This window comes from Chlamydotis macqueenii, chromosome 1 (assembly GCF_036417535.1).
Source record: "Chlamydotis macqueenii isolate bChlMac1 chromosome 1, bChlMac1.mat, whole genome shotgun sequence".
NCBI classification, from domain to species: Eukaryota; Metazoa; Chordata; class Aves; order Otidiformes; family Otididae; genus Chlamydotis; species Chlamydotis macqueenii.
Window position 1 is genome coordinate 204,510,698 of NC_141556.1, and position 14,657 is coordinate 204,525,354.

The 14,657-nt window shown below is 37.4% G+C and overlaps 1 protein-coding gene across 1 annotated transcript in view; it reads right to left on the reverse strand.

Moving 5' to 3' along the window:
- Positions 1–4,390: 4,390 nt before the first annotated feature.
- The window catches only part of DEUP1 (deuterosome assembly protein 1), a 46,433-nt gene continuing 36,166 nt past the window's right edge, over positions 4,391–14,657 (reverse strand). Inside the window, exons 12-13 of the mRNA XM_086742727.1 lie at positions 8,969–9,263; positions 4,391–4,847 (exon numbers count right to left, since the gene is read on the reverse strand). Coding sequence (XP_086598853.1) covers positions 4,677–4,847; positions 8,969–9,263 — 466 coding nt within the window. The 3' untranslated portion in view covers positions 4,391–4,676. The remainder of the gene's footprint in view (positions 4,848–8,968; positions 9,264–14,657) is intronic.

The following is a 14,657-nucleotide window of genomic DNA, read 5'->3' on the forward strand; positions in this document are numbered from 1 at the left end:
TCAAGTGTTCTCGCAATGGGTGGATGCCCGTCGGTGTTATGCATGGCCCCAGCTCCTCAAAACCACGTGAGAGAAGCCAGCTGCACTGCCCGTGGTCTGAAGGAAGAACTACACGTATTTTCAGAACTCAAGAGAAAGTGGCTTTTGGTCTTCTGTTTCAATCCATCTACAAGAAAGTGGTTACTTACTCAAATATTGATGTTCAGAAAACAGCACTTTTGGATATACACAGCAAAGAAAATGCACCCTTTTTTTTTCAGATTGATGTTTGGTGCCCAGATGGCACGTGCATGGGTTTGAACACTCCTGTAGCTCTGGAAGATGTGAACCAGAGCCTGTACATTGAGTCTGTGTCTTGGACCTACAGCACAGAGATGTTTCTTACCAGGGCAGGTAGTTCCAGTTCATGCGCTATGGACCAGCAAAACAAAGTCCTGCTGTCCGCGTCCCAGCCGAGCATCTTCACTGTCACTACAGTTGGAGCTGTTAGCTGATGTCTTTTGTGCACTTCTATTTCAACCCCCAAAAAAATATTGTTATGATGCTTACATGGGATTCCAAGGACCAGGACTTCTGTAGGATTTCTTGCTCCATCTGGGATTGTACAAGGGTTCAGGTCAAGTAAAGTGAATCCTACATCTGTCACAGGAAATTCAATGATGAGATGGCTTAGGACTGTTCTTTGCACACAAGCACATTCTTGTAAGGTAACTGGGCAAACACATTCTTGCCAAATCTGTTTCAAAGCCCCTGTCAGTTTGGTTAAGATTAGGTGAAAGGAAGAAACCAGTCGGTTTGTTGGTTTAGGAAGTGAGACTGGAGCACAGTGTATCAGTGTCTAGGGGTGTTGCTCAATCCACTACCACAAATTTAGATGCAGTACACTAAATTACGGCCTGTTTGTGGATTTGAGGGTGTCCATGTGATTAAATAGTAACTCAGACACAGTTGACTTTGAGATCTGAACCCTACAGTGAGGGGAAAAATACCACACAGTTCCCACATTGGTTTGGCCAATTGAAACAAGCTCTGCTCTGAACAATCTTTAACCTAGCATTTTCTCGGCAGACTGCTGTGTCTGAGAAGAAAAAAACTTGCCTAGCGCATGGCAGTTGATGTGAAATCTAGTGGTTAGTTATTTTGCATAGAATTAAATGGAAAAAAAGTGATTGTGAATGATACTATTTGCTGTTGTAGGCTGTAAAGCCAAACGAGCACGCAATCCTGCGATCGGTACGATACAGGGTAAAGACCTTCCCCCAGTGCCCTCTGCTCCTTCCAGCTGGTTGGTCTCTGGGAGAGCCAGGGGCAGAACAGGGCCGGACTGAGTGGAGTTCAGCACATACCTGAGCCAGCCGTGTAAACAAAGCTTTGCTGACTGGCTTTGCTGTGTACGATCACCTGGGGCTCACCTCATTAGGCAGTCTCTGTTGATGACTTCTTTCTCATCCCCACTGGCAGTGTTCAGAGTACCTGCCGTCTCCCTGACACTCTCCCATTCTTACACTGCTGAATTTCCCATATGAAAAAGGAGAGAGTAAAAAATAGTAGGGAGAAAATGTGCTGAATACCCAACTTTCATGTGAGCCAGTTTTAAATGTTTCTGTTCAGTTACTGTCATTTCACCGACAGCCCCGTCAGACTTGAGTTTTAGGAAGTGAATTGGGCGGCAATGGTCTGGCGGCTCTTTTACCACCAACTATTTCAAAATTACATCTCGATGAAACGTGCTGGCAACTGTGTGTACATGACCTCTGTTTTTCCTTCAGTGAAAAAAGCTGGTGGCAGCCTGAACCATTGTTCTTTTTACTTAAAACAAATCTTTCAGCTGGGAGCCAAAAGAATGCTTTTCCAAAAAGCTTTGAAAAATCATAAAAGAAGCCCAGCAGCTTACAGGAATTTTCCATGGCCCAGCTATTCACAAAGTAGAAGAGAAATTTGCTGTGTTGTTTTGGGTAATCCATAGCTCCCGAACATTGCACCTTGTCCTGTCAAATTAACTTATGATTAATAATTCTTTTTTTTTTTCATTTTTGTTAGAAAATGTTTATTATCAGACATTTATAGCCTTGAACCCTTCTGATACTTTTTTTTTGACAATATAAGTACATCTCCAATCCCTGGTCATAAAATATATCATTTCTCAGTCTTTATTATTTTTGCTGCCCATCACTTTTCAAAAAGTTCTCCAAATAACTTGAAATGTGGTACATGCTGTACAAACTATTTTTGGCATGACAATATCAGGGATATGTATTTTCCTTCAGGAGCCTCTCACCAGCAGAACCAAATTTCTACCATTTAATATAGCTGAAGTATTCAGAACTGAACTGGTTCTGAGGACTGGCGTGGCTCTGGCTGTATCTGGCAGCAATATCTTGTTCAAATTGGGGATTGTCAGATGAGGAACTTTTGATTTTGGCCAGCGAGGAGAAGGGTGACCTTTCCGGTAAGTAATGTGTTTAAAAAATGGCACTTTGATCCGTACGGTCTCTGCACATTTCTGGCACAATATGCTCTGAGCAGAAAAAAACAATAAACAAGCAGGCTGGTCAGACACAGGTACTTTGCAGTTTTCAGTGCTTTTCACAGGGAGTTTATTATCTGGCATTACACAAAAGCCAGGCTGAAACCAACTCTGTCATTTTATTAGTCAAAGTTAGTAGCTAGGCCAGATCTTAAAAAGCTTTACAAAAAGCAACCTGATCTGGTTGGAGATGTCCCTGCTCCTTGCAGGGGGTTTGGACTGGATGGGCTTTAAAGGTCCCTTCCAACCCAAATCATTCTATGACTATGAAAATCTTATTCATTTTTTGATAATTTCATTTATTCGTTCTGTGTCATCACACAGACCTGTAACATGAGAGGGATCCTCAGGCTTGGACTGGACTCAAACACATAAAATTTATTTGAAGAACTGGAGCACATCGTCTTGAATGTTTAAATCTTGCAGTGGCAAAAGAATCTGGCTAACTGGGTAATACCTTTTTTTTTTTTTTTCCCCTCAGCCTTCTGCAAGACAACGTTTTGCTGTATTTCTGCTTCTCTAGGTCTCTCCCAGCTTAAAATGTGGCTTAATTTCCAGAAGTTTCTAAATGTCTTCATTAGTTCTTTTAAAACCCCAGATGAATCTCCCCTTAAGTGGAGGACGCATATATATTTAGTTTGTTCAGATGTCCTTCCATCATCTTTTTATTCAGCCCTCATTCCTCCAGCTGAGTCTGGTAATTTTCCTGTAAAAGATTCTTTGATGTCCGCATTTTCATTACTCATTTTACTTCAAACCAAGCCAAACTAGTACTTAAAATCTTGGTATTTTGTGTAAGTGTGATGTAGTGCATTTTTTAAAGGAAATACAGCTTCCAAAAACAATCTACATATTTACTGTGGTCTTGAATATTAATGAGACTTCATTTACTCACAAACTGGAGCTGTTTGACAGTCTGGTATTACTTGTATCCAGATTTTTCCAGGAAGTTGGCAACAGTATATGCTGGAAAGCAGCTCTTCAGTATCTCTTTCACTGAAATTGGTGGCTCATCAGCAATGTCTGTAATTTCTGTTTCGCTTGCACAGCAATAGAATTCTGTATGAATTGCAAATAAAAGGAATCTCAACATTATGCAGTTTTTCAGGACATGGAACTGAATTAACTCTGCTCAGCTTTATGTTTTCCTGTGTTTTAGAAAAATATAAAGAATTTAGGCCCTTACCAAGTTGTCTAAAGTTAAAGGTTTTTTCCCTATTCCAATGAGCCAAGAATGTATGAAAACATCAATACCAAAACAGGTGTTTTCAAAGACAGGACTTAGAATCATCATAGAATAGTTTGGGTTGGAAGGGACCTTCAAGGTCATCCAGTCCAACCCCCCTGCAAGGAGCAGGGACATCTCCAACCAGATCAGAGCCCTGTCCAACCTGGCCTTGAACTTTTCCAGGGATGGGGATTCTACCACCTCTCTGGGCAACCTGTGCCAGTGTTCCACCACCCTCACTGTAAAAAACCTTTTCCTAATATCTAATCTAAGTCTATCTCCCTCTACTTTGAAACCATTGCCCCTAGTCTTAAAAATTGTAAAGTAGTGATGTAAAGCACAAAGCACCTGAGATCAGGGCTGCCCCAGATGAAGTCTATAGGTCTGGCAAAAGAGGCAATACGGATGGCTTCAAAACACATGCTTTGTCTATCCATGTTCCTCTCATGGACCTGCATGGCTTACAGTGCAAGAAAGAAAGAGCTCAACCTTCTCATTTCAGGAGTCTCAAGGGTGGTTCCTATGGCCAAGAGTAACCAGAGCATAGATAAGCTCTTTATGTTAGAAGCTGTGACATGGCTAAAGGCCCCTCTCATTCTTGTTCTGTGCAATCTAGAGAATTTCTCTTGGGTGATTATATTTTCAAGGGAATGATTCTACTTATTAGCCCTCTGTACATCACAGAATTGCGAGTAACTTACTTAATCTCTGCTGCACACAATTTAACTATGCAAAACTAACCTGCATATTTTAGGATATGTTTTACAATACACCTAAATCCTTAGGAGGATGATTATCTTACTGAAACCTTGGTGTTAAAAATACATGTGCCTAAATACATTAAGCAGCTAGTTACAGATTTTAGTTCTAAGAAAGTAATGCATGATGACTTGGTTTTATTTTCTTAATTATGTGATGGGCTTAGGTATGCCTGCTTTGCTGTATCCTGGTGTATTTTTTTAGAGTATTTTCAGAATGTCTTTGCAGTTCTTCAAGGTGCAAATTTAAACGTTCTTCAAACTCTTTTGTATGTTTCTCTTCCTCTTGAAGGAACTTTTCTGTTGTGGCAAGGATGGACATCTCAGGGGAAGTCTGAGCAATGAAGAGAAAATCATGGTTAGTAAAAAGCAGCGAGTACTACAACATGTTTGCATTACCAAATTTTAGATTTTAAAATCATCTTAACTATAGCAGCTATAAGGCTTAGATCTCTCCAAGAAAACATGAATTTGGGGATATGTTTTTAACATCATTCAGGTGCCTAAATGACATAATGTGAAGATTATGCTTGAATACCTGTGATATTCACAGCATTAGGATGCAGATTTGCCATTAAAAATTTAAATATCACATTAAACAGAACTAAGCTGCTTCAGAAACGCCGAAGTCTTTTGATCAGCTAAAGGTTACGTTAGTCACTTGTATATTTTAGACCAGGACAGAGGACAATAATCTGTTTTTTGGAATTACAAAATATAACTAGTGTTGGGTACTGCTGATTGCCTCCTGTAATTTCAGCTCTCTGCTTCTGTGATGTGATGATTTCTGAGGAAAAGAAGAAAACCTATGCTCATTTCAGTACTATCAACTTCAAGCCCTGACATTCTGGAGAATGTACTAAATTTTATTTGCTGCAACTAGTTCACTGAATAATCTTCTTGGCATTTAATGAGCATTTAGTAGACTGAGACATAAACCATACCAAAATCAGGCTTAAAATGGTTGTCACGCGATGCAGAGTTGAATAAAGCAAAGGACATGAGTGAGTCTTTGCTGGAACAAGTTATGTATTTTTAAGCAGCAATTTTTGTTAATTCTTTTTGCTAATACTTAAGATGCATTCACTGGAATGTCTTTATCAAAAGAAATATGAAATAATTTTTCTTTGCCTAAATATATTACGCTTGTTTAAATAAAGTCAATGTTTATTTGTATAAATACAATTTTATTACATGAATTTTTAACAGTTGACTGAGAAAAAACTTAGTATAGGAGCTGTAATACTGAGTAAGAGAAAGATAATTTTCTGTCTTTATATGACCATGTATGGAGAAAGATGACTAACATGCATTATCTTAATTAAACCACATGTTAAATAGTTTTAATAACTGATTGAGTTATTAGTCTAGAATAGTATCTCAGATGAGATTCATGGTCCTAGTTTGGAATTTATTTTCCTCAGATAATGCTTCTTTTGTCTTTCATTTTTCTAACTGGAGCTGGACAGAAAGGGGTTAACAGTAAGCTTTCAGTTGGGTAGTTAAGCAGCGAGGACTCTACTTTTTCATTTCCACAATGTCAGCTGATCCCATATTTCTTTGGTGTAGAGTAGAAATAAGAATCACCTTTTTGCCTCACCATTTGCTGGAAATGAAGGAGTGCACCTGATAGAGATGCGTATTTCCACATGTTAAATATGTTTTCTCCTTAAGAAAGAACTCCTCAAAGTGCTTATGAATTAACCTGGATTGCTGGGGAGAAGCACTCCAGGAAGCTAAGTCTATGCTTTCTCACAGATTGCCTAATTAATTTGTCTAGAGTTAACCTCTTTCTTGCCCCATGAGTTGTCCCAGCATTCTCTGATGCACTTGCAGCAGGCCAGCAGGAAAGCTTTAACACTTAGGATACTCTAATATTTAGTGGTCAAATCATGACCACGCTAACCCTACACTGCAATGCATCTTAGGTAGCAGGTATAGATGCTTGTCTTCAACATGCTTCTGCTCATATACAGAAATCAAAATTGAGATGCCTAGGAAATTGCCGAGCAACGTAGGAAGGCTTTTTGAAGGCCTAAGTACCTAACCAGCTAGGTAACAGTAACACCTAAGAGTGAGAGGCATGGACCACAGCGTGCCTCAGAGTAGGATCAGCACTGACAAATTCATTCCTAATAATGTCCAGTGGTGGAATTCCCACAACTTTCCATTGCAGTCTATTTATTAAGCAATTACTGATCCTTAATGTTAGAAAGTTTCCCAATGCCTCCTTTAAATTTTCCTTGCTGCAGCTTAAGTCTTTCTTGTCTTTGGAAGTCTTGAAAGTAAGAACAGACGATGTCTTGTCCATCATCTGAAGAGAAACAGGAGCAGGTATTTGTGACTAAAAGTTAAAAATCCAGATTGGGAAGCACAATGTACACAACTGCTTACTCCAGCTGAAAGGGACACATACTGTGGAAATGGACTATTCTGAAGCTGCAAATAATCTTATTAGCTATTTAATTTATCTATTTATTTAGTTATTTATTTTCTGAGGCTGGATATTGGACTGTTCTATGGAATATTCTTCCCAGAGACAGGGAGTGGATCAGGCAACCATTTTCTGACATTATTAATTTGAGAAAGAGAGCACAGCCCAAAGTGCTGTTCAGAGAAGAAGTATTTCCCTAGATTTGGAAAGGCTCAAAACAAGCCAGTTTTGGGGGTTATTGGAATTTCCAGTGAATCCCAGCTGAGCTTTCTAGTTTGCTCTAAGGGAAGAGTGACTTCCTCTACACATGTAATCTCTGAGTAAGAATGTGAAAGGACAGAGGTTCCAGTGGAACATTTACTAAGGTTGGCAGGAGATTCTGTACTGGGAGGAGAGATACAACTCTTACTCTAAAGCCTCAGAGATTATTTTCTCTTTTCCCTAAATACCAACAGAATAATTTTGGTAGGTATCAGGACATCACCTGCAATTCCAATGTTTTCAATTGGAGCTACAAATATTCTTCAGAAAAATAGTCCCTTACAATATCTTCACAACTTTTGAACATACTGGAGAGTTCACTTAGGTGAAACATCAGTCCAGAAAATTCTGTCAAAGAACTCTGGTTTACAACACTTTGTATGGTTTTTTTTTTCCTCTTTCTCCTTGATGCCATGGTTTTCCATCTGAAAACAGAACTCTAGATTAACAGACTGTTGAATCATCTCTGCCCTAAAGCTGTGGTATCCAATGTCAGTCTGAGTGATGATTTAATTTTGACGCTCTTCAGAACTCGTACCTGCTTCAATGCCACTGATCTGGACTTAGATTGTATGAGAAATATCTCTTGCTTAATAGTTGCATTGTGTACTTTGCCCACACACCAGCTGTAAAGTGTTTTCCTGATAATCTAGTCAACTGCCTTGGCATTGACCCTGTCCTTGAGCACCATCTGGGAAACAGTTTCCCTGCAGCTTGCAAAAGTGTCTCAGAATGGGCATTCTTCCTGCGCTGGCCAGAAACAAAAGCTTTGTGGTCTGCTGTTTCTTCCTGACACTTCTGACAGAAGTGAGGAGGAGAACTGGTGTTTCTCAGACTCTCCTGAAAAAGTCCAGACAATTATTTTTCTCATTAGCAGTTTAAAGAGGAAAACTCCCAAGACATGAGAAACCAAAAGCCATTTACTTAAAATTCCTGTGAAATGTAAGAATATAAAAATGGAAGCGAGGTCAACCACCTAGGACTATGTGGTTCTCGCTGTTCTCTGACTACTGGGACACAGCCGCTGGGACCACGGTCACTGAAGGGCTGCGCTGCAATCCCTGCTTCCCAGGAAGAGGATAAAGCTCAAATTTAAAGAGAGATCTAAAGTCAAAGAATTATGGAAAGTTTTTCCTAAGAAGTTGCTTTAGGCAAAGTGGGATTTATCCCATGTCATGGAGGTTGGTTATCTCCAGCCTACAAAGACTGAACGAAAGAATGCTGCAGTATTACTCTTTCATTTCAAGAAAAATAAGGATTACAGCAGTTGTCATTTATGTTCCTTTCCAAATACAATAGCTGACACATAGAAAATAGTTGCTGCAATTCCTCTAATTTCATCCATCAATTGAACGCTGTAGAAACTTGATTTGTCTAACAGCACTTAAGGCAGTAAGTTTGCAGGCGTTATGGAAATGCACTTAAAGCAGCGTGCCCTTTCAGAAGGCGATAGGAAGCAGAGTGCCCCAATATAGAAGGCAACGAGCTAAAATCTTAGAAATCTCTCTCACAGTCACCTAATGGCAGGTAATTATCACTATTGTTATTAGAGCAGAGGTATGGCCCAGCAGGGGAGGTTTAATCTCCAGAAAAACTGCATTTATGTTAGGATAAGGTATTTCCATTTTTGCTGGGCTGGCACTGTATAAAATGACAATGACAACAGAGTTGATCTAATTTTTGGCTCCTCCGAGGCTTCATTTGGTCTACAGATGGATCTTTGAGAATGTTATGTGTTATAGTTACAGGAAAATACTTACTGATAATTTGATTTCTTCTGCATTGTAAGCAGGGCTTAGTAAGCTGCCTGTTCTGTCCTTTTCAGGACCACCAAAGCCCAAAGGATGTTCCATTAGTGGTGATGGAGATCCATAATCTATTTTCTTTTCAAGACCTCTGTGAAGTGTATGAGAAGACAAAGCTCTATCACTTTTTGAACCAGTGGGATTGCCTTGGCCATACAAAGCAGGACTACAGTTTCTGTGGTATCCACTGGCTGTGAACATAGCAGTCTGCTGGCGTTCCATTTCCCACACGTTTTCCTTTTGGAAAGTTCTGAAAGAGAAAAAAAAAAAAATCAAAGTATGAAAACCAGTTAAAACTCTAAGCTATCACAGAAAAGTCAAGGTTTTTTTTCTTTTATTTGTTTATGCAATTTTGATTACTTAGCTGCTCATGCATGAAGTTACGGGCATAAGATGAAGCATTACCAAGTTGCAGCAATTTAGCAACTTTCCACCTAAGCTACTGTAAATGCCTCAGTGTGCATTCTGTGTCTGCATCAACTGTGACCAAAACCACACTTATTTAAACACTTTTCACTGGAGCTTAATTTGAGTAACCTTGCCATATAATTATGGCAGGACAAGCGTTAAGACAGAAACTTGCTTCAGGTACAGAAGATACCAACACTCCTGAAGTGTTCGTTACCCATCCTTTGCCAAAGCTCCTTTTCAGTGGAAGGAGCTATGTAAGCACTCTGCAGCCAGGTCTTGATAACTTAGCTTAAGAATGATGGGAACTAGAGCGAATTTAGCCACAAGAATAGAGGAAATGAACTAGCAGAGTGCAAGAGAGATGCAAACCCCCCCCTGCTATTAGAGGTTGGATAAGTAGTTGATTTTGAACTAATATCACCTTAAGTAACTGTGTTCAAATATCTAGAATTTAGAATAAATGTTTAAATAAGTTAAATACATAATAGTACAGGAATCTTTGATCCTGCATTTTACTGCAAAACTAATTTTGCCACTTATTTAATGATAACACACTGGAGATGAATATGAGAAATAAAGAAATTTTTAAGATACACTTTAAAAAAATTGTACAAGAACAACTTTCGTAACAATAAGTGGAATTGTCAAGCTTACAAAAGTATTTTTAAGTATTTTATTATGATGTTCTATAACTCCCGTATCCCACTTACAGTGATCAGAACGGATATGAAAGCATGTATATGTATATGTATTCATTTGTAGTTCTGTAAAGCAAAAACTATATTATGGTTAACAGCAATGAGAAAAAAAGAACACTATTTTCTTCCAATTCAAAATATCTTCTTTTCTAATTGACCAATTCTGAAACCATACTGATAAGAGCAGAGAATTTTCAGGCTAGCTTGCCTGGATGTCTGCTGAATTAGACTAATTTTCAATTGCATCTTTACTTGTATTATATACCAAAGCATGAAAAAAAGTTGATATTTTATTACATTTCTGTTACAATATTTCTGACTGAGGTAAAAATTTCTATTGTACTGAAGTCTGTGCTTATAATAAAATAGAAATTTTAGTCTTGGCAGGTGACTACTATACTTAAACATGATAGTTGTTTGAAAACCACTAAAATATAATTATTATAAATATTCAAGAGTATGCAGTGCTGCTCAGATCCAGGGAAAAGGCCTATTTTTTTTTTTTAATAAAAAAAGAAGAATTTTCCAAGCACAGGGAAAGGACAGTGTTTTCTGCAGAAAGATCACACCAGCATTTTCTAATCTTAATTTAAATATTTGGTGTTGGGAGAGGGTGGCTGTGCAGTCTTAACGGACCCTGCTTGTACAGGAGCCCTGAAACATGAAACTGAGTACTCCATAAACGCACTGTGCAGAAAACCTCGGAGCACTAATGAAGAACATATTTGTATCTGATTGTAAAACAAGTAGTGATTAAGCTGAATGCTACAGCAAAGCAAATTATAAGCAAGTTGCTATAATATTATTATTACTTTAGTATTATTATTATTATACATTCTAACATAAAACTCTCTGAGAATATTCACCAAACCTTCAATTTTTTTAAATCACCGAAAATGTCTGCCTTTATAGGGGCACAGTTTTCTCCTTTCTTTCATGTTTTCCGTTAAATAAATACACTCTGCTCTTTGGGCACAGGAGAATACCTTTTTTTGTTGTTGTTTTTTTTTTTTTCTCCAATCCATCTATTGTTTGGATGAAGGGTATGGTGAAAAAAACTGCCACATCTGAGGGTAGATGGCATGAATAATAAAATCACAGATTTTTTTTTCATCTTGTGTTCTGACCTTTTTGGAAGTAATTTCCTCTGTAAACCCACAGTAAAGTCTATGTGATCTGTGTCCTTTTTTTTTTCCCCTCAGAACTCCTTCTCTATGTATTTAATAACAGTTATTACTGTTATGTTATAGCTTATTTCACTAAGAACAGAATTTTCAGACTTGAGTGCCTACAGTTATGGTAGCTTTTAGATAGTAAAACCAGATACCTCCCACAAAAATTAGTGATTTTTTAAAGGAACTCCACTTCCTACTGCAATCCATGGGATTACTGAGGCTGTTTGCTATCTTGGAAAAACATGACACTTACATTTAGGTGCTTTGATATGGATTCTGTGCCTTCACTTCAGACAGGTTTCACAGTTGGGGTTTAAATTTCTGCCAGTTCAGTGGAAAATAATATCTAAGAACAGAGTTCTACTTTGAATACAAATTTAAAGCTAGGCAAGTATCTGGAAATTTTTAGAAAACTGTCCATTTGTTTACACTGGCAATGCAAATACACTAGAACTGCAGTTGAATACTTATGCTTTCAGTGGGTTTACTGTCAGGGTATTTAACATATATTAAAATAATAGCACTGCTGATATGGTGACATAGGGGACAAGAAGTGAAAGAACAATGTCCTCACAAAGAGATTTTATATAGACAGGATCGATTTTTCCAGACTCATCTATAAAATCAGCCTTGTCCCTATGCGATCAATAACTTCAGTGGTGCTAAACAAACTCCTTGTGCTGCTTGACACAGTCTTGAGAAAGAAAACACCAGATCTTTAATGACCAGAATGTCTTCAGAACTCGTGTTGTTATCCTGCAAATACAACTGCTTGGTTTTAAAAATGGTTAAAAAATATTTTCCTGAAGAGATTGTTCTCACTGCTTCCAGTTCATTTATTGCAACAACTGCTACAGTGGTGACTACGACTAGGAGTGTGTGACCTCCAAAGGACAGTGAAAACCTCCTCAAGACAGATACTTCACTGTCAACGCAGATCCTTTAAGTGATCCCCAGCCACCTCAGCAGACATTCAGTCCCAGCCTTTACCCCTCACTTTTACCACAGGATGAAGTGCGCTTTGGCTTGACCACGTACGTATTTTGTGTATATTTTTATGGTAAATAATTAGTCTTTATTTGGGAACTGACATGCATGTTTTAATTTTAGAAGAAACAGGCTAAAGGCATCAGCTTCATCAGAGAAAGCCCTCTTCAGCCATGCCAAAATTTAAATAAACTGTATGTGGCCAAGGTCTAAATAAAGGCAATTAGAAGTACGTCAATTATCATAGATGAGAACAGTAATTAATTAAAGTGGTTACAGGTAGGATGTGGCTGCAGTATTTTTTTTTTTTAGCAAAAAGATGCCACTCCTGCATATCTTACCTTGTAATATTTAGAAAATTCACTATATACTGAAAGACAGAAGAAATTATGCCTCTTTCTAAACCGCCAGTATAACTTCCTGCAATTTCTTGTATTTTCTCTAGAGGTCTCCAATCTAACTAATGGCTGTGCCCATGCCCAGGGTTCCAGTACTGATTGTGAGACATGACTGAAAAATACTATAGAATATATTTGGTTGAAGTGTGGGTTTGTTTTTTTTTTTTTTCATTGTGCAAACCTTTCTAGCTTTCTGAATGCAAATAGGAAAAACAAAAAGTACAGCTTCTGATAATTACTACTGAAAACATAAACACTCCCCCTCCAACACTATGTTTTCTATTTTTTTACGATGTAAAAAAAGTCTTTGTGGCCTTTCTCCTGTGCCATAATTACCATGGAAACAGAACTGCAAATTAAAACAGAAATAACATGGTTTATGCTCACAGTAATATATCCCAGTAAACATACCCCAGAGTTTAACTCAACCAACATCAATAGCCTGCTTTATCTGCCTACAGTTGATGGTTGAAAATTTAATTTTAGTTTTCTCAGAAAATCTTGAGAATTTGTTTGGGAACAGAGAACTGATAGTACAGAGAGGGCACAATCTTAAAAAGACTGTCTGGCTGATGTGTATGTACAAAACACATGGAATTTGCACATTTTTAAAAATCTGTATATGTATTTATTTAGCTAAATAGCTTTTCATTTAGGAAATCAAATGCATGGTTTAGATCCTGAAAACCAGGCCAAATGTATCTGTTTCATCAGATTAATTAGAATAATAATTTAAATTGTATTCAGTAGTGCAGCTGAGATTTCTGTGGTGAGAAACTTTAGCTCTCCTAGATTTCTCTCTCCCAGTTTTGGTTTAAAACTGGTCTTCAATGGCTATGAAATAAAAATTCTGCAAATTACCTGCATAGCTCTCATACACTTAAATTCTGATGAATGAAATTTTAGAGTTCCTCATGTAGAGCAAGTGTAATTCCTGAGAAAATGGGAAAAAAAAATCTTTACTTTTTCTTACTTCAAGATGCATGAGCAAAAATTGCGTTGACCAATTTTTAGTGAAATTATGAGATCTACAGGTGTAGAATAGTCTGCATCTTGGTTTGTCAATATTTGTTTCAGCAAAATCTTCAACACCATTTGAAACTTAGCAGGAAAACAGCCATACCTGCTACTTCCATATATATGTGTGTGTGTGTATTACGTATATGCATATATATGTACATATATACATATAAAATATATATATTTACATATACATGAATACTACCTTCAACACTAAGCATCATATTTAAAAGGAAATGTTAGGCAAGAGTGTAGCTAGATATAAAGGATGCCTTTCTATTTTGCAGAACGAAATACAACTTCAAATTTTGCCAAAGATTGAATGTACGAGTCTGAAAGCTCGTACAATTTTTGCTCCAGTTATTTAAACTTTGCTTCACAGAATTGTTTTACATTAGTGCTGTCATCTAAGTTCTTCATTACAAATAATCAAAATATTTAGCTTCCTATTAATTTTTATTCTTCTGTACTGTGAAATATTGTTTAGCAGGCAGTTTAATTTTCTTTTTAGTACTGCAATGCCATGATTTTAACCAGTTTGAAGGTAATTCAGTGCTTCACTAAATACAGGGAATTAAGAAGGAAGTCATCACTACAATGTTTTCTATGAGTCTAAGTGTCATTATTTTTCCCTAACAAGCAGTTTATTGTAGTAATGATTTATTCTGGGCATGTAAATTATGTTTCTTTTAAAAATCAGGTCACTCAAGAACACCAAAACGAGATGAGGCATTAAAATACATTTAATGAAACTTTCAACAAATGAAACTGGTGGGACACAAAGCTTTTCAGCAGCATTTGTAGTTCAAACTGCTTATTAAGATAACCTCCTGTGGAGTAGTTTACCTCTCATGTTGGTTTTTATATCCTTTCCTTGTCTTGTTTTTATTTGGCATTAAAAATACATTCTTTCCTGTTTTACAAACCCTGGAACTAAAAAAAATTTAAGCAACAC